This window comes from Chrysochloris asiatica, unplaced genomic scaffold (genome assembly GCF_000296735.1).
Source record: "Chrysochloris asiatica unplaced genomic scaffold, ChrAsi1.0 scaffold00116, whole genome shotgun sequence".
Taxonomy (NCBI): domain Eukaryota; kingdom Metazoa; phylum Chordata; class Mammalia; order Afrosoricida; family Chrysochloridae; genus Chrysochloris; species Chrysochloris asiatica.
This window is the reverse complement of record NW_006408634.1, coordinates 9,018,269-9,041,589: the sequence shown is the minus strand read 5'-3', so window position 1 is coordinate 9,041,589 and position 23,321 is coordinate 9,018,269. Positions and strand designations below refer to the sequence as shown.

At 52.6% G+C, this 23,321-nt stretch overlaps 1 protein-coding gene across 1 annotated transcript in view; it reads right to left on the bottom strand.

The window, feature by feature from the left end:
* Positions 1 to 3,594: 3,594 nt before the first annotated feature.
* Positions 3,595 to 23,321, bottom strand: part of NAPA (N-ethylmaleimide-sensitive factor attachment protein, alpha) — a 31,963-nt gene continuing 12,236 nt past the window's right edge. Inside the window, exons 2-11 of the mRNA XM_006868233.1 lie at positions 17,443 to 17,522; positions 14,329 to 14,445; positions 9,770 to 9,816; positions 8,994 to 9,071; positions 8,851 to 8,906; positions 8,676 to 8,760; positions 7,983 to 8,087; positions 5,394 to 5,462; positions 4,488 to 4,538; positions 3,595 to 3,707 (exon numbers count right to left, since the gene is read on the bottom strand). Coding sequence (XP_006868295.1) covers positions 3,606 to 3,707; positions 4,488 to 4,538; positions 5,394 to 5,462; positions 7,983 to 8,087; positions 8,676 to 8,760; positions 8,851 to 8,906; positions 8,994 to 9,071; positions 9,770 to 9,816; positions 14,329 to 14,445; positions 17,443 to 17,522 — 790 coding nt within the window. The 3' untranslated portion in view covers positions 3,595 to 3,605. The remainder of the gene's footprint in view (positions 3,708 to 4,487; positions 4,539 to 5,393; positions 5,463 to 7,982; positions 8,088 to 8,675; positions 8,761 to 8,850; positions 8,907 to 8,993; positions 9,072 to 9,769; positions 9,817 to 14,328; positions 14,446 to 17,442; positions 17,523 to 23,321) is intronic.

Here is a 23,321-nt window from a genome sequence, read left to right as displayed (position 1 = left end):
GGAAGGCTGTGCTCTTTGATCTTCATCAGTAAATATTTTAAGTCCTCTTCACTTTCAGCAAGCAAGGTTGTATCATCTGCATATCTCAGGTTGTCTGAAATATGAGATATAAAGTCTCACCATCCTGGCTTCCAAGGAGCATACTGGGTGTACGTCTTCCAACCAACATAATTTGTTCTTTTGGCAGTTCACAGTACTTTTTTAATGTTCTCCTTTAACATCGTAATTTAGAATGCATCAATTCTTCTGCAGTTTTCCTTATTCACTTGACCTATTACATGCTAAGGAGCTCTGGTAGCGTAGTGGTTACGAATTGGGCTGCTAACCTCATGGTCGGCAGTTCGAAACTACCAAGTGTTCCGTGGGAGAAAGATGAGGCTTTCTGCTCCCGTAAAGATTTACAGCCTCGGAAACCCTGTACAGGGTCGCTGTGGATCGGAGCTGACTCCATGGCACATAACAACAACAACAACTACATGCCAAAGGTGCTCTGGTAGCGTTGTGGTTACAAGTCAGGCTGTTAACCTCAAGGTCAGCTTTCGAAACTACTAGCTGTTCCACAGGAGAAAGATGAGGCTTTCTGCTCCTGTAAAGATTTAGACTCGGAAACCCTATGCAGGGTCACTGTGAGTTGGAACCGACTTCATGACACCACCACCTCCACCATTACATGCCAACCTTGAAATGATTTCATTGGATTCTCACAAAATCACCATGCCTTCCACATCATTACCTCCCACCCCCATTACTCAGCATTAATTGAGCTCTTACTGTGTCAAGACATCAATAAATGTAAGGTTCTCAAAGGCTGATCACATCTGGGGGATGGTGAAAAGAAAGGAGTTTGGGACAATCCCAGATTTTTGGGATGGGGTAGTAAAAGTTTCTAGAAGGTCAGGGCTGGGTTTGTTTGCTATCATGTTTTCAGGGCTTGGAATGAGGCTCGCACATGGTTGGTGTTAGTGGCTGTTGAGTTGGTGCCCAGGTCCTAGTGGCCTCAGGAATAACAGAACTATGCTTGCGCTGCATTGGCTGGGAATTGAACCTGGGTCTTCTGCATGGAAGGTTCGTCTACCATGGAAACGCCACTGACCCTTAGCTGTGCATTTGAACCATCTGCAGAGCTTTAAAATATGTATATATACCAAAAGGGTGAGGAACCTCCATCAAAACAATTTCCTAAGGAAAGCTCCAAGCTTGAGTGCTTCTAATGATTTTAAAGCACAGCCACGGTGTTGAATAGCTTATTTAGATCACGCATGGAAACACTGATCCTCTCATTACTAATTCTTCACTGTCTTTAGTCAGTGCACATGGCTTGTTGTTAAGTGCTTTTGAGTGGCTTCTGACTCACAGCAAACTTGTACAGGGTTCAGTGGAACGGCTGGGGAGTTTGAACTGCCGCCCTCGTGTTTCAATCTGCCCTTTCAGTCTAGTGCTTATTCTACAGGACTCCAGTGCCCACGGCTGTTGTTATTAGGTGCCACTGAGTTGGTACCGACTAATAGCGACTCTATGCACAACATAACGAAGCCCGGTCCTGGGCTAGCCTCGTAATGGTTGCCACGCTTGAGCCCATTGATGCCACCATTTTGCCAATCCAAACATGGTATCCTTCTCCAGCGACTGATCCCTCCTGACAATACGTCCTAAATATGAGAGACAAAGTCTGGCCATCCTGGCCTCCAAGGAGCACTCTGGTTGTACTTGTCCGGCAGCCTACGGCACTTTGAGTATTCTCCTCCAACACCATAACTCAAATGCATCAATTCTACTATTTTAGACGAGCTTATCATGCATATGAGCTTATTGAAAATACCATGACTTGGATCAGGCGCACCTTTATCTTCCAGCTGACATCTTTGTTCTTCAGCACTTTAAAAAGGTCTTGTGCAGCAGATTTGCCTAATGCAATCCTTCGTTTGATTTCTTGGCTGCTGCTTCTGTGAGTGTTGATAGCTGATCAAGAATGAAGTACTTGATAACTTCAATCTTTTCTACATCTGTAAGAACGTTGTTTGCTGGTCCAGTGGTTGAGTTTTGTTTACATTGAGGTGCAATCCATACTATGGCTATGGTCTTTGATCTTCATCAATAAAGTATTTTAAGTCTGCCCATGGTAGACATTGATAATCATACTCAGTCTCAAGAGAAGTCTTACAACTGACCTCTAGGTGCCCCAGCCTCCCAGGATAGCATCTCCTCCAGTGTCTCCCCAAAGTGAGGAGGGCCCAGCCCCCGACTGGGTGAGGAACAAGGTCAGATCTGGCACCTAATGGGTGCATTGCCATCAAGGAGGATGGAGACAGCCGTTGTGGGCCTAGCCCACCTTTCCCAAGTAAAGTGCTGTCATTCCTCCCCACACCCACACCAGCCTGCACCCCCTGCCTTAGACATCTAGCGGACCTTTGGAGCCTAGCTCAAGTTGCTCCTGCCACCCTGCCCTACCCTGAAGCCTGTCTCCTCCCTCAGGATTCAGGGGACAAGGGAAGCCCTTTCTTAACATTTACTGCAATTATGAACCCAGCTCTGAGTACAACCTTGATTCTATTGTCCATGAGTGTGGCCTGAAGGGGAAGGAGGATGGAAGAGAGAGGTGGGTGCCTGCCAAGACCCCTCTGCTGATGCACCCTCATTCCCTCACAAAGGGCTCCTACTCTGCCCACCAGCTGTTCTTTCTGTTCTGGGACAGATGCTGCTGGGGAAATGTGGACGGTGAGGAGGGGGCATCGGTGGGAATTCCAACCTTTCCCCGACAGGCCACTCACGGTGCATCAGTACCTCCATCCCTCACCTGGAGGTGGGACAGGTGTTTTGGGCTCTGTACCGAACAGCCAACAGAGCCTAGGACCCAGCCGGGTCCAGGTCAAGCCCTCTCCTTCCCTACTAAGTGCCCAGGAGCCCCAAGGGGAAACCAAGGGGGGCAGGGAGATGAGTGACAGTCCTGTAGGGTGAGGGGCCAGCAGACGTGAGGAGAAAGAGAGGCTCATGCAAAAGTGTTCATTTTTATTTTTTCTTGGGCCAGTTGTAGCTTCCAATAGACAGAATCTCCAAGCGTTGGGCAGAGGGGGGAGTAGCAAGCTGATCCTCTGAGCTCCAGGACCAGGGTCTAACCTGAGAAGTTGGGGTTGCAGGGGGCTGGGGGCTCCTGGGCTGGGAGCAGAAGTCCATTGCAGCAGGGGCAGCAGCTACAGTGCTCAGAGCTCACCTGGGGACAGGGGGAAATAGAACCAGCCTCACCACTCAGCTGGTCAGGAGACAAGGGGCTGGATGCGGATCTCAGGCCCCCACAGGGCCTACAGCCAACAGGATTTTAGTGAAGATTCTGTACAGCTGGCTTTTGGGGGTTTGGAGAAGCATACCACAGGGGCTTAAATAAACAGGCAGGGGAGAAGGGTTAAGCAAGGACAGAGAGTGACCATCTAGCCAGCAGGTCAAGCTTCTCTGCTGAGCCCACTCAACCATGGCTTTGGTCTGCAAGACCCCTCAGGTGGGGTGGGGAGGTGAGGTCTCCAGCCAAGGCCTCAGGCCCACCTGTCCCTGCTGGCGCCCTGACCCTCTGGAGCCAGGGCCCGGGGGAAGACAGCTCCAGGCCTGGGGGCCTCCTAGCGCAGGTCTTCCTCGTCACCCTGGATCGTCTTCTTGATGCGCAGCAGCATGGTGGTGAGCCACTGGTCCAGTCGGGAGATGGCATCGTACTCCTTCACCTGGGGGTACACCGAGGTGACTCCAGGCAGTCAGCCCAGCCCAGCCCAGCCCTGAAACCCAGTCTCCAGTGTCCAGCAGCCCTGTCTCTGCAGTGGAGGAGGGGAGGAATCCCTGACTGCAGTTGGAAATGCCCTCCTGCTCTGTCTCGACCTAAAAGTTCCTTTGTGGGGAAGAAGTCTCTTGTAGCTTAAACAGAACAAAAATTCAGCATCCTTGCCACACCTACCCTCTGCCCACTCTACCAAACTGCCCGATGCCCAACATCAATGCTTTGGAACAGGACAGACAAGAGGGGCTTGTCTCTGTCCCCATTTAAGGCTAATTGACAGGTTCAGTCTAGGGTTCAGAAAATCCAGAATTTTCTGAACAGAGAGGTAGAGCACACACCTGTATGGGGAGTTCTGTACCGAAGTTGGTGCTCGAGACACAAGGTCTCTATCTCCCATCAGCCCTGGGGGAGGTGGGCAGAGGACAGATATCCTTTTCCTGCCCACTCTGCTCTTCCTGAGGGATGCAGGGACCTGGGTCTTCTAGAGCTGACACATGGGGGTCTGACCCCTGGCTCTGCTGCCAAGAGGCCAAGGATAAGTCACTTGATCTCCCTCTGCCAGTGTTATCATCCAGACACCTGGGAGAACGCACCCTGTCCCTCTTGGGGTGACAGGAGAATAGGAGTCCTAGCCAGGGCCCTGGGGCCAGAGGTCAAAATAACACAATACAGGGGCAACAAAACGTGTGCATCTGAGAGAGCAGTTCACCAGGTGGCCCCACCCACTCACCGCCTCAGTGTAGCCGTCCACATTCTGCTCCTCATGGGCTTCTAACAACTTCTGCAAGGAGAAGGCAGGAGGGGTCAGGGGCCAGTCTAGTGGGTTAACACCAGGGACTCACGCTAGGAGGGCGCCAATTCTGACTTGGAGCAATCCCTTGTGACCAAGTAGAAGCGCCCTCCTTGCCCCAGGATTTCCGAGGCTGTGGTCTCTATGGGAGCAGATCACCAGGTCTTTCTATCCTTGGAACTGCTGGTGGGTTCAGGCTGTGGACCTTTCAGTTAGCAGCCAGCACTTTACAGTCTGTGCCACCAGGCCTCCTGATTCAAAACAAAACAGAACTGAACCCAACTGCCAGCAAGATGGTTCCACATCAAAGCATCTCTTAGAGGACCAGTAGGATTGCTCTACAGGGTCAGGACACAACCAGACGGCCTCGTCTTTCTCCTGCCAGGACACTGGTGGGCTCGAGTCCCATAGCAGCTGAACACTTTTTAACTGTACCACCAACATTACTTACTAACACTGTTGTTGTTAAGTGCCATTGAGTTGGTTCTGACTCATGGAGACCCTGTAAAGGGTTTCTGAGGAGCAGCTGGTGGGTGTAAACTGCTGACTTTGTGGTTCGCAGTCCAGTGCCCATCTACGGTCCCCACCATAAAATGAAACACACTGCCACCTTGTCAACTCTGACTCATGGCAGTGCATGTGTTACAGGGCAGAACTGCTCCTAAATGCAGCTCTTTGGCTGGGATCTTTATAAGAACAGATGGCCAGACCTTTCCTCAGCTGCACACCGCTGGGTGGGTTCAAAGCACCAACCTTTAGGCGGCAGGCAGCACTTGTACTACCCAGGGACCCCTAAACTCCAGGGCCAGGTGCACAAAGGGATAAGGGGGGGGGGGCACCACTCACTTTCATCAGCTTGCACTCGCGGGACTCAGAGAAGGCAGGAAACAGTTCCTCATACTTCTGTACGGCCAGCTGAACAGGGGCGGCGGGGAGGAGGGAGACCAGTCAGTAACAAGAACAGGAACATTGGAGCTGCTGTCCTGGCAGCAGAGGGGATCTGAGTCAGCTCTGCACCCCTCCCCTGCCCTCTCTGGGTGGCACCTGGCTCAGTGCTTGGCAGGCACCTCCACACAGCTGAGCTCAGCTCACGACTGGCAGCAGACAGCTGCTGGGAAGGCCAAGGGGGTTTCCTAGGCTGGCCCTTGTCGTCCAGCCAGGTGCAGTTGGGGTGGGAACAGAAGGCAGCGGGTGTCTTCTGAGCACACACCCAGTTCACCAGGCCTTGGTGCAGGGCTGACCCCCATGTTCAAAGTGGGAAAAACATGAACCCAGAAATAGCCCCGAAGCCATCTGAAAACCAATCAACAGTGTAGCTTCACTAGAGTAAGAATGCCTGCCTTGAGCATTGTGGTTTTCAGAACCATCCATGGAGTCAAACTGACCAGAGCCAGGGCAGGGGCTTATGTTCCTGGGGGAGGAGTGATGTGGAAAAGGAGATTGAGTGTGGTGGCCAGACAAGAACACTATCCATGACGCTGAAGTGTACATGTGAAAACTGCTGAACTGCTGTGTGCTCTGCTGTGTACATGCTCAACAACACAAATTATTTAAAAAATATAATCATGTGGGGAAGGCGACTGATGGGGGGGCAGTCCTGAAAACCCACGCTACCAACTAATCTGAGGAAGCAAGTAGGTTTTCATTGCAGCTTTGAGGGGTTCAGGGACCTTGGCCTGTCAATTTGAACGCCCGGAGACAGTGAAGAGCCCAGTGAAGTATGGGAAGAGGGATACACAGGTGGCACCCAGGGCTGTACACTCTTCTGTGTGAAGCTGTAATATGGACACACGGCATTCATCAGGCATTTGTCAAAGCCCATGTCAAATGCACCAAGGCCTTCACAACATAAAGCATGAACTCCAAGGTGAACTACAGACTTCAGTTAATAATCCAAACAACCAGTTATCACCCAAGTGGGTCTGACTCTTGGTGACCCCATGTGTGTCAGAGTAGAACTGTGCACCATTAAGGCTTTCCATGGCTCATTTTCTGGGAAGTAGATTGCCAGCCCTGTCTTCCAAGGTGCCTGTGTGTGGAATCAAACAGTCCTCCTCCTCTCAGTTAGCAGCTGAGTGCCTTACACGTTTGCATCCCCAGAGAGTTCTAGTTAATAATCACGTATCAACATTAACAAATACACCACAGGAATGCACTCTTGGGGCAACTGCACGAGAGGGAGACCTAGAGGCCCTCTGAACTTTCTGCACAATTTCTCCATAAACCTCACAGTGCTGTGGAATATTTTATCTGGCGCTTTCCACCAGAGTTAGTACGACTCCCACACAATGACTGGTGGGACTATGCACAGAAGGCACTTGTAGCTCATCAAGGGGATTAGAAAGCCTTCAAATAATACAAATAAGGTGCTCTGTACCTCCTGGGGGCAGACCCCTCACAAGGATTAGCTAGTTTTGTTGTCCCTCTAGGCTTCAAAGGAGCCATCTCAGGAAGACAGGGGAACCTCACTACCACCCAAAAGAGACAGGAGTGGAGCACATCCTTTGAACCTGGGGTCCCAGGGCTGGGAACTTCGTAGACACAGGAAGCAGGAAACAGCAGTGGCGAGCCACACAGAGGCTTACTTACAAGCACTGCTGAGAGGAGGCTGTCCAGACTCAACGACATTACCCAGTCTTTCCTAATTCTGAGTCCTAATATGTTACTTCCCTAGTAAGCCCCGTGTTGTGAGTTCCGTGTGCCCACTGCCACGGCACACGGAACCCAGGAGAAGTTCACAGTGCTGTGGGAAGGAGGGCTGGGGTCAGAATGGTGAGAAGGCTGGAGGGAGGGGACGTATCTGATTCTGCCTCACAGGAATCAACCTGGGGTGGATGCTGATGATGATTTTCTCTCCCCGCCATGAAGTTAGAGGAGCTCAAATACCTCTGCCATGCCACAGTATTAGTTCTAAAATTGCACTAAAATATATAAAGTCCATTGTTAAGAGCCGTCAAAGCGGTTTCAACTCATGGCAACCCTGTACAGGATTTCCGAGGCTTTAAATCTTCGAAGGAGCAGAAAGTCTTATCTTTCTGACATGCAGTGACTGGTGGGCTTGAACCACTGACCTTGTATTTTGTAATCCAGTACTTACAGAGCCGCAGTGCTCTCATTAAAAATAATCCAATGTTCACTCTACCACCACCAGATCGCCTGAGGACACCCCCCACGTGTGTGTGTGTGTGTGTGTGTGTGTGTGTGTGTGTGCACGTGCAGGATTTGATCAGAGTTACGAGTGTGGGTTTAGAAGATCGGGAAGCCTGGAGCTTTAACTTCCTGACATGAGACCCTTGACAGGGGTTCTCGTCTCAGCCTCAGGGTCTCTGCCTGGTGTCTACTTTACAGGGGTGCAGTCCTGGGAGTCGAAAATGCAAATGCCCCCGGGAGCAGGCAGAGGGAAGGGCGGAAATGCACCAAGCCCGTGTGGCTCACCTTGGCATTGAGCATGTCGATGCAGAAGTGGCAGAGGGCTGCTTTGAAGAAGTAGTCCTTGGCGCTGTACTTGAGGAGGGGGCTGTCCATGGCACTGGTCCCCACCTGTGGCCAAGTGAAGGTGATACTGTGAGCTTGGGGTGGTCACCACAAGGGGGGTGAGGGTGTGTGTCTGTATGAGAGAGGGGCCTGGTCATCTGGGGCTGAGGGCCTCACTCTGCTAAGTCAGGAACTGGTGAGTGCGTGACAAGACAAGGCACAACAGGGAGCCTGGGTGTGAGAGGCAGCAACTGCTGTCAGGGCCTCAGGAAGCTGGCACATCAGTGGGCAGGGGGTGGCAGTAGCGGGAACACGCAAGGCGGCGCCCGCCCCCCTCTCTTCAAAGGCCAGCTGCCAGGGCAGCTCAGTCCCACCCAGGACGCCCCACACAACAAGGGGAGCCTTGATGCCCATGTGACACTCCCTCTTTCCCACGGATGAGGGACCCAGTTCCCTCAGGCCTTGACAACCTTCCCGCTTCCCCTACTCTGGTTCTTAAGTCTGCCTCAGTAGGCTGTCCAGGAAGTCTGCAAGGGGTGCAAGGAGGACGCTGCGGTGTATGAGGTGGCACCTCCCAGGGTGGTGGGTAGAGAAGTGTTGAGCCAGACTGAGTGGGAAGTAAGGTGGGGGAGGAGGGGACCGCGCGGGCCTGACCTGCTCGTAGATGTCCACGGCTTTCTGGTACTGCTCCAGCTGTGCAGCGTAGCCGGCCACCTTCAGCAGACACTTGTTGGCTGAACTGTAGGGAGGGAGGGGTGAGGGTGTCTGGTGGCAGGCTCCGTGGCCTCCCCAGGGAGACAGGACTTGAAGCCACCACCATCGGAGTTACCTGTTGGACTCCTCGCCCTTGTAGTAGTCTGCAGACTGCTCGTAGTGGGCGATGGCCTGGGGAGACACGGGGGAGCAGACTTAGAGACGGGGACTCTCAGTGCCCCCCTGTAACGCCCTTAGCCTGGGCCCCATGCCACCAACCTTGTCAATGTCCACCAACTCTGTCTCATAGATCTCCGCAATGGAGATGTGGTGCTTGGCTGCGATCGTGAACCGACCCTGTGGGGACACAAGAGGGTCCGCTGTGACCAGCATGTCCTACAACACGGCCTACCCCTCAGGCCCCTGGAATTAGAGAGCCAGAGTCAGGATCACGCTCCCCGCAGCTCTGGGCTGTCCCCATCCTGTGTGCAGACACACTGAGCACGTGTAGACACATTGAGCCCGGGCTCGGCCTGACTTGGAGAGCACTCAGCAGATGTCCTGCAAGGGGAGGACAGACTGGCCACCACAAAAAGCTTGGGAGAAACATGACTAAGGGCTGAGTCCCCTCTTGTTCCGTGTGGCCACAGGGCCTCCAATGACTGCTGGGATATTCAGTGAGTCACCAAGAAGGTCAGCAGCTTGAGGTGCCAGGATGTCCCGGGTAATGCCTGCCTGCTCCTTTGTACCTGGGCTGGTCCGGCAAGGACACTCCCGAGCTGTGGGCTTCCTTCTCCTGACTCTCTGAGCTTATCACCTCGCTTGCTTGAGACAGGGCTAACACACTGCTAGGTAGTGAGGAGCTGACAGCTACCTCCGGAAGGCCTGCTCTGTGAGAGGAATAAGCTCTGTTGGGGTCCTGCCTAGCCCTTTGTGCTGAGAAGTGAGCCACCAAATGTTAGGCCTTGGGACAAACCCTCTCCTACAGGGTGCTCCCAAGTGCTCCCAAAGCAAGGTCCACCCCACCCCCACCCCCCACAGTCTGAGCCTCTTACCATGTCTGTGTAGATCTCAATGGCTCTCATCAGACAGTTAATGGCCTCTGGGGAGACAAGAGGAGGAGAAAGGATCCCCTGAAGTCACTCTGGTGATGAGAAAATCAAGCCACTAGCTCTCTCCTCCCCACTCCCAGCCAGACTCATCCCTCCAGATGTTGAGTGCTGGGCCCACGTAGGCCCCGCCTCCGGCTCAGGCCAGCAGGGTACACACTTACTACTTGGCTACTTTAGGAACAAAGCGCTGGCCACGACTGCTTGCCAACTGACTGAGACGAGGCAGGCCAGAGGAACAGCAAGCCAGACCCCCAGCCCCTCACCAGACCTCCAGGCATCTGTCTGTCTCTCTCTCACCCCTTCCCTCCTATCAACCCCACTCAACTCACCCACTTCCCAAAGCCACCCAGCTAGGTTGGCACTTGGGAGGGGGAAGGGACTACCTTTGCTGTACTATCTCTTGCAAGATTTTAAATTTGGGAAAGGCTGCTGCTTTTTTCTGACAAGTTATTTGGAGAAAAGAGAGGCATGAGTGGGAGGCATCTTCCAGCAGAGAAAAAGGGCGCTCTCAGGGTGGGGGATTTCACATGGTTTTAAGGCCTCACAGGAGGAAGAAGGAGGAAGGCGGAGCACCTAGACAGAAGGCCTGACAAGGCTTCAAGCCCAGGTGAGCTGAACACTCACTCACCCCATGGACCACGGCGTTCCCAAGTCTGTGACCCTTGTCACTGCCCCTGCCCCACTGAGATTCCTCCAAGATGAGGTGCCAAGAAACGCAAAGATATGGTGCCTACTATCTCTGGCAGCTTCTAGAAAGCTGGGACACAATTTCATCTGACCATGGGCTGCTAGCTAGGGTGGGGCTTTCAGGGAGTCCCCCAAACTACCCACCCACCCACTCAAACTCACAGCATCCTGCTGGGGATGCAGTGGGGTGGGTGAGGAAGGCCTTAAGTGGCCCCTGCTCACTGGGTGAGTGTCAGCAGGAGAGGAAGGCATATGCTCCCAGGCAGCAACATGGAGTCATGTGGTCAAGACCCCTGGAAGCAGCAGATTGCCAGTGATTAGAAACGCTCCTAGACAGTCAGACACTTGGACTACAAGACTTGTCATCTGGGTCCTTGGAGGGAACCACCCATTGGCGCAGCTTGGCTGCTCCTCTTATGGTGGTATAGACTGACCGTTCCCTCTCCCCACATCTCCAGCCACCCTGCAAGGAGGTTCCAGAATCATCCAACAGCAAGCTCTCAGTTTCCAGATGAAGGAAAGGAGGGCATTGGTGTGGAGACAAAGTCTGCCTAACCCTGTCCCCTACCCCAGGGGCCTCATGAGGGAGCTGAATGGACTCTAAGCATCTAGGAGGAGCCCTGGTAGTGCAGTGATTAAGCACTTAGTTGCTAAGCTAAAGGTTGGCAGTTCAAGCCCAGCAGTGACTCTGTGGGAAGAAGACGCAGCAGTCTGCCACTGCCCCAAGGACAGCCTTGGAAGCCCTGGTAGGTGGCTCTGCTCTGTCCTGTGGGATCACTTGATGGCAGTGGGTTTGGTTTCATGGGGTTTAAATATCTGGTACACACAACAACATAGCAGGTACCTGGGAAATGGCAGTAGGGGGGCAGAAAGGAGTGTGAATGGGGGCGCACACCCCTACGCCTAGGGTGCAGCTCACAGGCAGACAAATCTCCACAGAGCTCAGCTGCTTCCCCGGGTTGGACTGCATCCACACAGAGCAGGTGGCCATGGCTGAGAAGCTGAGGACCCACTGACAGCAGCTCTGCCCATCACTGTTTCCCAGGCCACCAGAGCCTTGCCATCAAAGATCACCAACCAAACCCACTGATATCATCAGGCCAATTGCAACTCATCACAGCAACCCTAGAGGACAGAGCTGCTCCACGGGGTTTCCAAAGCCGTCGTCTTTACGGAAACAAATGGCCTCATTTTTCTCCACAGGGCAGCTGGTGGGTTCCATCTGCTTACCTTTTGGATTAGTAGTCCACTGCTTAGCCCACTGCACCATTTGGGCTCCAACCTCTAACTCAGTCTGAGCCAACTCTGCAGAGGGGCAGACAACCTGCCAGGAGAGGGTCAACACAAGAAGTGCTGACAACGGGAATGGAGCCAGCCACCAGCTTGGAGCCACTGGGCAGGGTTCCAAATGGGCCTCCGGGCCCCTAGATCTATTCCAAGTGGCTCCTTGGCCAGGAGGTGGGACAGTGGGCGCCTAGGGCTGACTCCCCAAGTACCAACTCTTCCTAAACATTCATTATCCCCAGAAACCCCAAGGGCAAAGCCGCTCAGGGCCTCACTCAGGGATGTAGGGCCCCTGCCCATGGTTATCAAGGGAAGTGGCTTGGTGCCAGCAAGCAGCTGCCACGGAACTTGTTGGTGATGCCTGAGCCATCCCAGACACAAAGCTGTTGTCACCCTTTAGTGCAGACGTGCCCTCTCCCCCAGCCCCAAGCTGGCTGTGGGCCCAGAGAGCTGGGGCTGGCATGCCGCTCTCACACCCCCTACTCAGTGAGGACCTGGCGCTCCAGCCAAGGCATCTCCTCACTGGCTGTGCCCAAATCAGGCCTGCCTCCTAGGCATGACAGCCTTTCCCCCTGCCTGCAAGGCCACCCCAAAGGCATCCTGCCCCCGCCTCAGAGAAGGCTGCCCTGTGGGCCCACTCCATCTAGGGCCGTATCTGTGCTCAGACTTTGCTCTTAGCCCCCTCCCAGAGGCCTCCGGTCACATCTGTCACTGTAGAGTGAGGCAGCCCAAATCAAAGGCTGGGGTGGGACCCTACATCCCAAGATGCCAAACAGAATAGGGCTGGGGTTTATTTGCATCACACATGGCACCAGACACAGACCACAGACCAAAGGCCAGAAACCAGTCCTTCCGGAAGTGCAGAAATAGCAGCCGAAGCCACAGATGCTGAAACAATAGCTGCAGGTCAACCAGTTCCTTGGAGACCAGATGGGAGGGCTGAGGGGCAGGGGGGGTGCTCTGTAGTAGACTCGGAGACTCCCCTGGGTGACTCAAGTGAAAAGCAAGCTTGGGGGCATCCTGGGCCATCACCATGGCACCCACACAGCGACGCTGGCCTGCCCAGTCCAGTCAGGACACCACCTCTCAAGGGAGCCCCACCCGACTGGAGAGGATCAGATAGTCAGTCTGGGGCCATAGAGATGCTATTGGGTCTACAGAGAAGGAACTCTTGCCAGGGGACAGTGATGCTGATAAGAGACCACACCTGTCATTCTCCAGCATCAGGTTGTGATGGCCCCTGGGGACCACCATCAGGGCCCTGTCACTAACAGTCTTCCTCTCCTTATCATGTATCTCCTGGAGTCCCAAAGCAGCACAGATGGGCTAGCCGTGATTGGCAGTTCACACCTAGCCAGAGGCACTGGGAAGAAAGTTCTGGCAATCTGCTTCTGAAAAGGTCACACCTTGAAAACCCTCTGTATTAGTTCTATTCCACACACACGGAATTGCAAGGATTCAGAAGTAATTTGTTGGCAACTGTTAATGTATACCTCTCTCTTCAAACATCTGTAACTTTTTTTTGTCTTCTACGAGGATGAATGACAGGTGTTGGTTGCCATTGCCACCCCATGGACAAGGGGACAAAGGCTGTCCGACCCTGCACCAGCCCCATGATTTGCAAAAGGGGCTGTTAGGATCCACAGGGTTTTCACTGATTTCTGGAAACTGACTACCAGGACTTTCTTCCTAGTTCATCTTATCTGGAAGCTCTGCTTAGATCTGTTCAGTATCACAGCACACAAGCCTTCACTGACAGGAGATCGCTGCACTTGAGGCGCACTGGGTCTCGTGCATGGGAAAGAATTCTACCACTGAGTCACCACTGCCCCCAATGGTGACTGGAAATGGTCATTTTAAAAAAACAATCACCTCTTTGCTTACTGAAATGAAAAGTTATGGACGTATCTAGATGTAGCACTCAGACTAAAAATAAGTAAATTAAAACTCCTGTCCCCATGAAATCTAAAAGTCAAGAGCCCCTAGGGCAGAGCTCTCACTTCCCGATCAGCCTGGTGGGCTGAGCCTGCCTTCCCACTGCCCGTCTGTCTGGAGTAGGCTTCTGGTCCCAAAGCTGTTGTTTGAAGTAACTTGTTCTCTGGCAACCAAGGTGGAAGCTCTGCTCCCTCTGACCGTCCTCCCCAGGGGGCAGATGCCAGGGAGAGAGAGTCTCCACTCCTTTTCCCAGCAACTGCTACGTGGCTGGCAACAGACTGCCCCGCCCCTTTTGCAGGTGATTTCTGATGACAGAACAGACTTGAGCTCTCTGCCTGGCACCCGAGGGTCTGGACTGCAACTCCCACTCTCACATACTCCCTGGGCTGCACACAGAGGTGGGTGAGGGGGACCTGGCATAGAGACAAATGCCAGGCAGGAGGGAGTCACATGAGATGCTAGCATGCAACTGGCCCCGAGTCAGCCAATCGTAGGTCAGTCACTGGAAAACAGGGTCATGTGGAGACCCAAGGATGTCCCCCCGACCCGTGGCGCCCCGGTCTGCCAGCCCTGGATGCTGGTTCGCAGAGACTCACCTTGGGGGTCGGCCTTTTTGAAGGCGTTGCCGGCATCAACGAAGCAGGTAGCAGCATCATGCTTGTTCTGTAGCTGCAGGTGCAGCTGGGCTGCCTGGCAGAAAGCGTTCCCGGCGGCTGGAAGAGAAGAGAAGGGTGGCAGGGTGAGACCGGAAGAAGAGACTGGCCAAGGCGAGCCCTAGGTCTTATTCTCCAGACTCTCAGATCGAGGCGCCTGGCAGTCCACCTGGCTGTCTCTGACCCAGGTAGGCATCTGGTCGTGTGGAGAAACACTGAACTCCCAGCTGTGATTGGCTGAGACCCCATGCCCCTAGGCCAGCGTTTGCCACATACCCAGTGTCCAGGAGAAAGTAAACAGAGACCAAAATCACAGAGGCCACAAACCCACGGCATTCCCTGCTCCCACAACAGTCTTCCCAAAGGGAGCCCAGAACCCCAGACCTGAGATCATCATCACACCATTCTGCAGTGGGGGTGAGGTGTAGAGGGGGTGAGAAAGCAGTACTTCGGGTTCCCTTTGAAATCACATCCCTCATGGCCTCCCCTTTCCAAGTCCCAGTTCATTCCCAACTCCAACCCCTACACCCATCCATGCAGGCTCTGCCCCCTCAAGGGGCCTCAGGTCCCAAACGAAGAAGGACATGGACACCAAGAACAAGAAGGCAGACTTGGAGAGTGCCCTGAGCTATCTGTCCTGCCACCTCCCCAGGGCCCCAACCATGCTGTTCACACTGCTCCTTATCCTACTTGACAGGGACCCCAGGAGACACTCCTATGCCCCATGGAGCTCCAAAAGCTGCCCCAACATCATTCTGTGGCCATCTCCCTCCATTCTCTGAGCAGGGATTCCTAGGGGACCACCCTGGCCTGTCACCAGAACAGCGGAAATGACATTGCACAGGACGGCCTTCTTGCTTTCAAGAGCATCCAAGTGGAAGGCAAGGTTTCCAGAAAAGAGAAAGGCAGAGTGGGAGTGACCTAGGGCTTCTGACTGTACAGATGGGGGAAGGCCACAGGTTTTAGGTGAAAAGTACCATCTATGCGACTGAAAATGCCTTTCTTCTCTAATACTGTTGTTGTTAGGTGCCATCGAGTCAATTCTGACTCACAGGGGGGCTCCATGTGACAAAGGAACACTGCCCCCCAGGGTTTGCTGAGGCTGTCATCTTGACAGGAGTAGATAGCCAGATCTTTCTCCCAAAGTGTCAGAGGGCAGGTTTGGACCACCCACCCGTTCAGTTCAAAGCCAAGTACTTAACCTCTGACTTACCAGGGCTCCTACTTTATTACTAATTTTGTTGTTGTTGTTATGTGCTGTGGAGTCAGTTCCAACTCATAGCGACCCTGTAGAGGGTTTCTGAGGCTGTAAATCTTTACAGGAGCAGAAAGCCTCATCTTTCTCCCGTGGAACAGCTGGTAGTTTTGAACTGCTTACCTTGCAGTTCGCAGCCCAATTCGTAACCACTACACTACCAGAGCTCCTTGCGTATTTTTAGGCTCCCAAATTAATAAAGTGGAGCTAATCTCACAGTCAGCAGTTCGAAACTACCAGCTGTTCCACGGAAGAAAGATGAGGCATTCTGCTCCTGTAAAGATTTACAGCCTTGGAAACCCTGTACAGGGTCGCTATGAGTCGGAACCGATTCCACGGCACATAACAACAACAACAAAAATACACACTGTCATTGTTATTGTTAAGTGCAGTAGAGTTGGTTTCAACTCATAGTAACTCTGTACAGAGTATCCAAGGAGTGGCTGGTGGATGTGAACCACCAACCTTGCAAGTAACAGTCCAGTGACTATCCAACAATGCCACACCCACACGAGGAGGCCAAAAACACACAGTGCTTTTGGTTTTATGTACAATGTACCAGGGGGCTTCAAAAAGTTTACGGAAAATTCTACAAATTCAGGAAAAACTCTTCTAATTTTCAGGAAACCCAAACCATTTCTTGATGGTGATGCTAACCCCTCACCCCACCCCACCCGTCTTTTTTGTGGGTCTCAACCAGGGTCTGGTGTTTTTATTTCCTTGATGAGCCCCAAATGAGCTTCCAACAAACCCAACTCACAGTGACCGTGTGGGACCAAGAATTGCCCACAGGGTTTCTGAGCTGTCATCTTGACAGAGCAGACTGCTACATCATTCTCCCTTGGAGCAGCTGGTGACTTGGAACCACCAATCTTCTGGTCAGGTCAGCAGCTGAGCGCTTAATGACTGGGCCATTAGTGCTTCTTGAAATGGGCTTATTTAACACACAGGATTTCCCAACCTCTCCCTGGTGGATCTCTATAAAAGCCCCAGCCCCAAAGCATCTAACCACAAACATCAAAGTGGCGTGGGAGAGACATGACTCTGCCTGGTACCACAGTCGACAGGTGTCTGTCCCTGCTTGTTTGACAGTACCCAGAAAGCAGGGGCTGGGGACCTCGTGGCAGCTGTCCTTCATGTTTGTGAGTCTCTGACCAGAGTCCTCTGACAGCTTCCCCGCCCAGTATGGCTAACAGAGGCGCTGGAATCGACTTGATGGCACCTAACAACCACTCTCCACACAGTTCCTGCCTGGGTGCCCCCTAATGGTGGGGACTGTGTATAGCAACCCTGTATAATGTTTCTGAGGCTGAAAATCTTTCCAGAAGCGGAAAGGCTCATCTTTCTACAGTGGAGCTGCTGGCAGATTCAAACTGCGGCCCTTTCAGCTAGTTAGCAGCCCGACTCAAAAGTCACGACTCTACCAGGACTCCTTGGGTTCCCTCTAATAGAAACCATAAATGTTCCCACCCAGCAATCCAAGTCTGACAGCAGCATCAGTCGACAGTGTCAGGGACATCTTACATTCTGCATTTAGGAACAGAGTCATCACAGAGCTCCATCTTGTACATACATCCACAAGGGTCTGTCTGGGGTCATCATCATTATTTTACCCCTATCCTTTACATCCTCTCTTTCAAGCTCCCAGGACCCAAGTGGTAAAACCTCCCAGAGGACACCAAACAAGCATCAGGCACTGCCTACTAAGGCCAGAGGTGGCAGGACAGGACAGGGAGCTGAGGAAAAAGAGGAGAAGGAGCGAGGAGGTGCTCTAGCCAAGAAGCAAGTGGCCCATCACATACCACTCCAGTTTTTCACCATTTTGAACATGTTTGCAGCTCTGGCGTAGATTTCACATGCTTCCTCTATTTTGGACGAGCCTCTGGGGGAAGAAAGAAAGAAAGATAAGGAGACCATCCAGTCTGTATCAGAGACAGCAAGCCTACTGCTACACGGACGGATGGCAGGAAGGTGTCCCTACCTTGCCCCACCCCCAGAACTTCCCGCCTCTCCTTGGCCTCTGATGAAATCAAGTCTATGCAGCCCCTACTCCACCTGCCCCTATTCAGTTCCAACTCCTAGTGACCCTGTAGGACAAAGTAGAACTACCCTGTAGGGTTTCCTAGCCTGTAATCTATATGGAAGGAGACAACCACATCTTTCTCCAGCTGATGGGATTGAACCACCGACAGTTTAGCAGCTCCAGGACTCCTACCCTCACCTACAGATAATAACCAAATGCCGTTGCTGTCGAGTTGACGCTGACGCATAGTGATCCTGCTGTAGGATGGTGTAGAACTGCCTCATAGACCTCCCAAGACAAACTGCCTTATCTTTCTCCCAAGGAGCAACTTTTAAGTTAGTAGTCCAGTGCTTAACCATGGTGCCACTAGGGTTCCCAGCAGTCAGGAAAAAAACAAAATCAATTTGCTGTTGATTCCAACTCCTACTCACCGTCCAGGAGAGACTAGAAGTGCTCTACAGTGCCCCCTAGGCTGTGACCCTACAGGACAGTGTGAACCAGTGTGACAAAGGTTCTGCTTCTGGGTCTGGTTGGCATTGGTCTCTCCCAAGCCCACACCACCTTCTGACAGAATCCAAGCCTCTCTTCACATTTACAATCCCTGACTGGGACAGAGCAAGGTAAGCATGGTCTTACTTGTGCTTACTAATCGGTAGTGGACAGTTGCTTTGATGTGGTTATAGAAAGACACATGCCACTGCTCACTACAGATTAGTGAGTAAACATGTGTCATCCTGTGCTTACCTTGCTGACTGGGTGGGCACTTTGCCCCTGCACCCCAGCTTCCCCTACAAAGGTGCTGTCTTACAGGCAGGTGGGCTAGGGGCCAGGGTGGGAGGGCTATGCCCTCACCGCCTTATTGGCTGACCCCCCGCCCCCATGTGCTGCTCTGACACTTCTGACACTTCCGGCCCGGGCTGCTGGGAGACACTGAGACTAGACAGTGTCTCCCAAAAAGATCCGTTCAAATTCTCAGCCCTAGGACCTGTCATGGTGACCTTGTTTGGAAACAGAGTCTCCGAAGGTATCAGTAAATGCAGGAGCAGGAGTCACGTGTGGCACTGGAGGACAAGCACACGACCACAAGATTGGACTGAGCCTCAAAGACGACAGTTCACACTCACCACCAGCTTCTCAGAAACCCTATACTGGGTCTCTATGAGTCGGAACCAACTGGACAGCACTTAGTAACAACAACCGGAGTAGGATGGGTCCCAATCCCACCTGAGTGGTACCCTGAGGAAGCCATGTGAAGACTGAGGCAGACAATAGAGTGATGCAGCCCCCAGACACTGGAAGAAATCAGGGAAGATCTTCAGTGAGAACACAGTCTGGCTGACACCTTAGTTTCAGACTTGTAACCTCCAAAGGAATCTCTAGGTGGTACACCTGGTTAAGTGCTCAAACCTTAACTCAGCAATGTCTCAGAAGAAAGACCTGTGAAGATGGTTTCTGTGGTGAAGTATTGTTGAATCAGTTCGAATTCATGGGAACCCTAAGTGTGGAAGGGACTCCTCCATAGGGTGTCAAGGCTGTGACCTTTCAGAAGTAGCTCACCAGGCCGGCCATAGGAGGTCTTTCTGGGTGGGTTTGAACACCAACCTTTCGGCTAGTTGTTCCTAAGTGACGTAGAGTTGGTTCTGTAGGATTTCCAGACCTTTTGGTTAGCAATCCAGTACTTATCCTATAGCACCACACCAGGATTCAAGTGCTTAACCATTTCTACCACCCGGGGGGGACTGCATGGAGATATAGAATAGGCAGTAACCAAAATTCCCTGTTCACCATGGGCGGGTAGGTAGGATGGATGGGGCCATGGGGCCCACTGCTTCATGGACACTGGGGTTCCATTAAGGGTGACATGGAAATTTGAAGCTGGACAGTGAGGATGGCTGAAGAGCACGAACAATGGAATGTTACCGAATCGCACATGTGAGGAATGGTGATGCACACACACACATACACACTCCTGGTGTGGCATTGTAAGGTAAGCACTGCACTGCTAACTGCAAGATTGGAGTTTCAAACCCATCAGCAACTCCTTGGAAACTCTATACAGGATCTCTATGAGTTGGTACCAACTCATAAGAGACATTTAAATATGAAGGAGTCCTGGTGACTCTGTAGGATAAGCACTATACTGCCAATCACAAGGTTGGCAGTTCAAACCCACCAGCTGCTCCTTAGAAACTCTACAGGGTTGCTCTGAGTCAGAACCAACTAAACAACATCAACGTACCATACTTACAGCTACTGCTTTATTACAGCCAAAATGGACACAAATGAAGAGCTGCATCCTAGGATGAGGACTGGGAGCTTCTGTGTTCCAAGGAGGGACAAGGGACACACTGTCTCCCCTGTGTGGCCTCAGGGATCAGCACTCTTACCTGCCTCCCCACGTGGCCATGGTAGATTACATCAGGCCTCCTAAGACTTAGCAGCAGGTCCCCAGGTGGGTCCCACTTGGTTTTGTCTGCCCCACCCCCACCCTACCCCCACCCCACTCGTTAGCCTCAGGTGTTGGTATTAAGTGGCACCCAGGAACAAAGGCCAAATTACCTTCTGCAAGATGAGTCCACACCTTAAAAGTTATTAGTTAAAATGGTAAAATACACCCCCCAAAAATTGTCCCGTGACAGGATCCTGGGAGATATATAAGAGTACATTAAAAAATAAAGGGTACCCTGTTTGAACAACTTTACCTGGTTTTGTAAACTCGAGGTCTGCACATAAACCCCTCTGTAGGTCTTGGGGGTCAGGAGAGCCCTTCATTAGTACCTCATCCTGAAGTCTCAGCCATGCTACGCTATCCTTCTACTCCCCATAATCCAGCCACATCCACAGTCTCCATAATTGTTGAAATGCTCACTGTCCACGTAACCAGTAGAATTAACTGCACAAATCCAGAGTCACATCAAATGGTTTCAGGGTCTCCCTTCACTGACAAAACGCCCTGGTGAGGTACTGTTGGTCGCCAGTTCACACTCAGCAGCGACTCCTCGAGAGAAAGATGAGGCTATCTGCTCCCACCAAGGTTAGTCTTGGACACCCAAGAGGGACAGCTCTACCCTGCCCTGTACAGTCACCAAGAGTCAGAACTGACTCAGAGGCAGGTTAGGCTTTGAGGTCTTCACCGACAAAAGAGCCCTGGTGGCACAGTGGTTAAACACTTGGCTGCTAAACCGTAAGGTTGGTGGTTCCAACCCACCCCGTGGCATGTGGGGGAGAGACCTAGGGATATGCTTCCATAAAGATGACAACCAAGAAACCCTCATGACGCACGTTTGCTCTTTCATGCAGGCTCCCTAGGAGTGCAACTCGATGTGACGGCACCCAACCCACTGCTGTTTGCTTTTAAAGAGAAAGGGGGTATTTTCCCAATTAAGTGACACATACATCTTCCCCTTCCTACCCCTTAACCCCGTGTTCAACCATCTCCATAGAGCTCCTTGGAGAGCTGCCGACATGAAGCGGGGTGGTGGTGGCCTCTGAGGCCACTTTCCAAGCTGTGCGCAGAGAGCACTCCTTCACAGGCTGCCTGGGGTGGTGACGCTGGGCTTGTTGCAATACTCACAATGGATTCTCAAAGTCACATGCTTCCTGCAGACTGATGGGGCCCAGAGTCTGATTTTCAACAAATATCCCAGGAGATTCCAAGGACTGGGCAAATGGGGGCAGAAGTGGGGTGAAGGAGTGGAAATGGAACTGATCTAGAGGCACCCCCGGGTCAGGCTGCAACTGAAAAACCCCAAACGCTTGCCATCCTGTTGATTCCGACTTAGAATGACTCTATAGGGCAGAGGAGAATTGCTCCTTAGGGTTTCTGAGATGGCAACGGGAGCAGACAGTCTCACCTTTCTCCCGGGAGCAGCTGATGGATATGAATTTCTGCCCCAGACTGGCAAATACCGGGCAGGCAGACGGGGGCCAGCTGACTGGAGTATGAGGAAGGAATGGGGTCTCTTGAATCCAAGGTGGATTCAGTGGTAGAATTCTCTCCTTGGACACCTCAAGTGCTGCCACCACCTGTGATGCTCAATAGGTTTCAGGGGAACTCCAGCTAAAGACAGGAAGAAAGTCTGGCTACCTACTGAAGATCAGTCAACAAAACCGTATACATAATGCATGGGGTCGCTATCAGCTGGGGGCTGATTTGATGTTATCTAACAATGACACAGGAGTACTGGTGTGGCGCTGTGGGTTAATGCACCAGACTGCAAAGCTGTTTGAATTGCACGGTTGGCGGTTCAAGCTCACCATCTTCTCCTTAGAAACCCTATACAGGGTCGGTATGGGTCGGAACCGACTCAACGGCCCTTAACAACAAGAGCATTGACATAAGAAGGTTCAGTGGAAAGCCTGTCCCCCACAACCTCCCAGGAGTGTCCCTGAGTAGCATATACCTCCCACTGGCTCTGCACCTCATCCAGGTGACATACCACACAAACCCGGGACCTGGGGCTCTTGTTTGCAGTAATGCCCTTACAACACATTCCTGGCCTGGGGGACGGGGGAAAGGTCACACCCTCCCAGCCGACAAGATGTCAGAAGAGTGCCCCAATCCTTCAGAGGGTCCTCCCTGGGATGTCTTCCTCACAGATTTCAGTCACTAATCTGCCCACCATGTGGACACCCCCAAACACTCTCCCTTCCCTTCGTTGTATATAAAACAAAGTCCTGCCTGCCGCCAGGTGCACTGGGAAAGCAAAACTGACATGTTTCCTTGAGATGCCCAGAGCCAGGCGGTCAGTCATGAACAGGGTCGACCCTGGCCGGCACTCATCACAGCCCCACTGAAGAGCAGACCCACGACACAAAGCAGGTCAAGCTGCCTGGACTGAAGTTCTGTGATCCCAGCCTGAGCAGAGTCAACAGTCTCACTGTGGGGTAGGAAGCCCAAGGGATGAGCACCTGCCCTGGCCTCCTCCACACCACTTCCACAGCCAGGGGATGGCTGGTGGGACTTGAGAGGGAGGCACCATGGGGAGGTGAGCGGGGAGAGTAACCTGTCCAGGGTCCTGAGCAGATCCTGACAGAGAGACACTAATCTGAGTAACAGTATCTGAACAGCCCTGTGTTGGGCACTGTGGCTAACAGAAAAGGAGCTGGGCCTCAAAAAGGATGGCGGTAGGGTGGTGCTAGCAACATACAGGAAGCCAGCAAGTCAGTTTCTAAGTGACGAGTGCTGGGGGGCCTGGAGCAGGAGAGAAAGGACCCTGCTCTCTGCAGGATGGGGGAATCTGTGATTAGTCCTCAACCACGCTGAAGGAGTTAGCTAGGAAAAGAGGGAAGAGCATTCCAGCTAGAGGGCACAGCGGTGGCAAAGAACCCGAGGCAGACACAGACTCCAGTCTGGGGTCAGTATGGGAGTGGCAGGGAGCTGTGGTCAGGTGGCATGAGGGGCGCCCCCGTTAGAGGCCAAGGTAAGGGCTGGGAAAGAGACCAGTAGGGGGCAGTCCCAGCTCTCTGAGCTACTGGGCTGCCTGGCCACCGGCTAACTGGACATGGTCACTTCTGTGTTTCCAGGCCAAGTGGGACTTCAATCACAAAAAGTGCTACCTCCACAAGGAGGCAACCAGGCCTCCTGCCCACGATCATCCAGATGAGCTAGCGGACCCTGCCTCTTCTGAAGAGAGCCAGTGGTGGAGGTGTAGACAG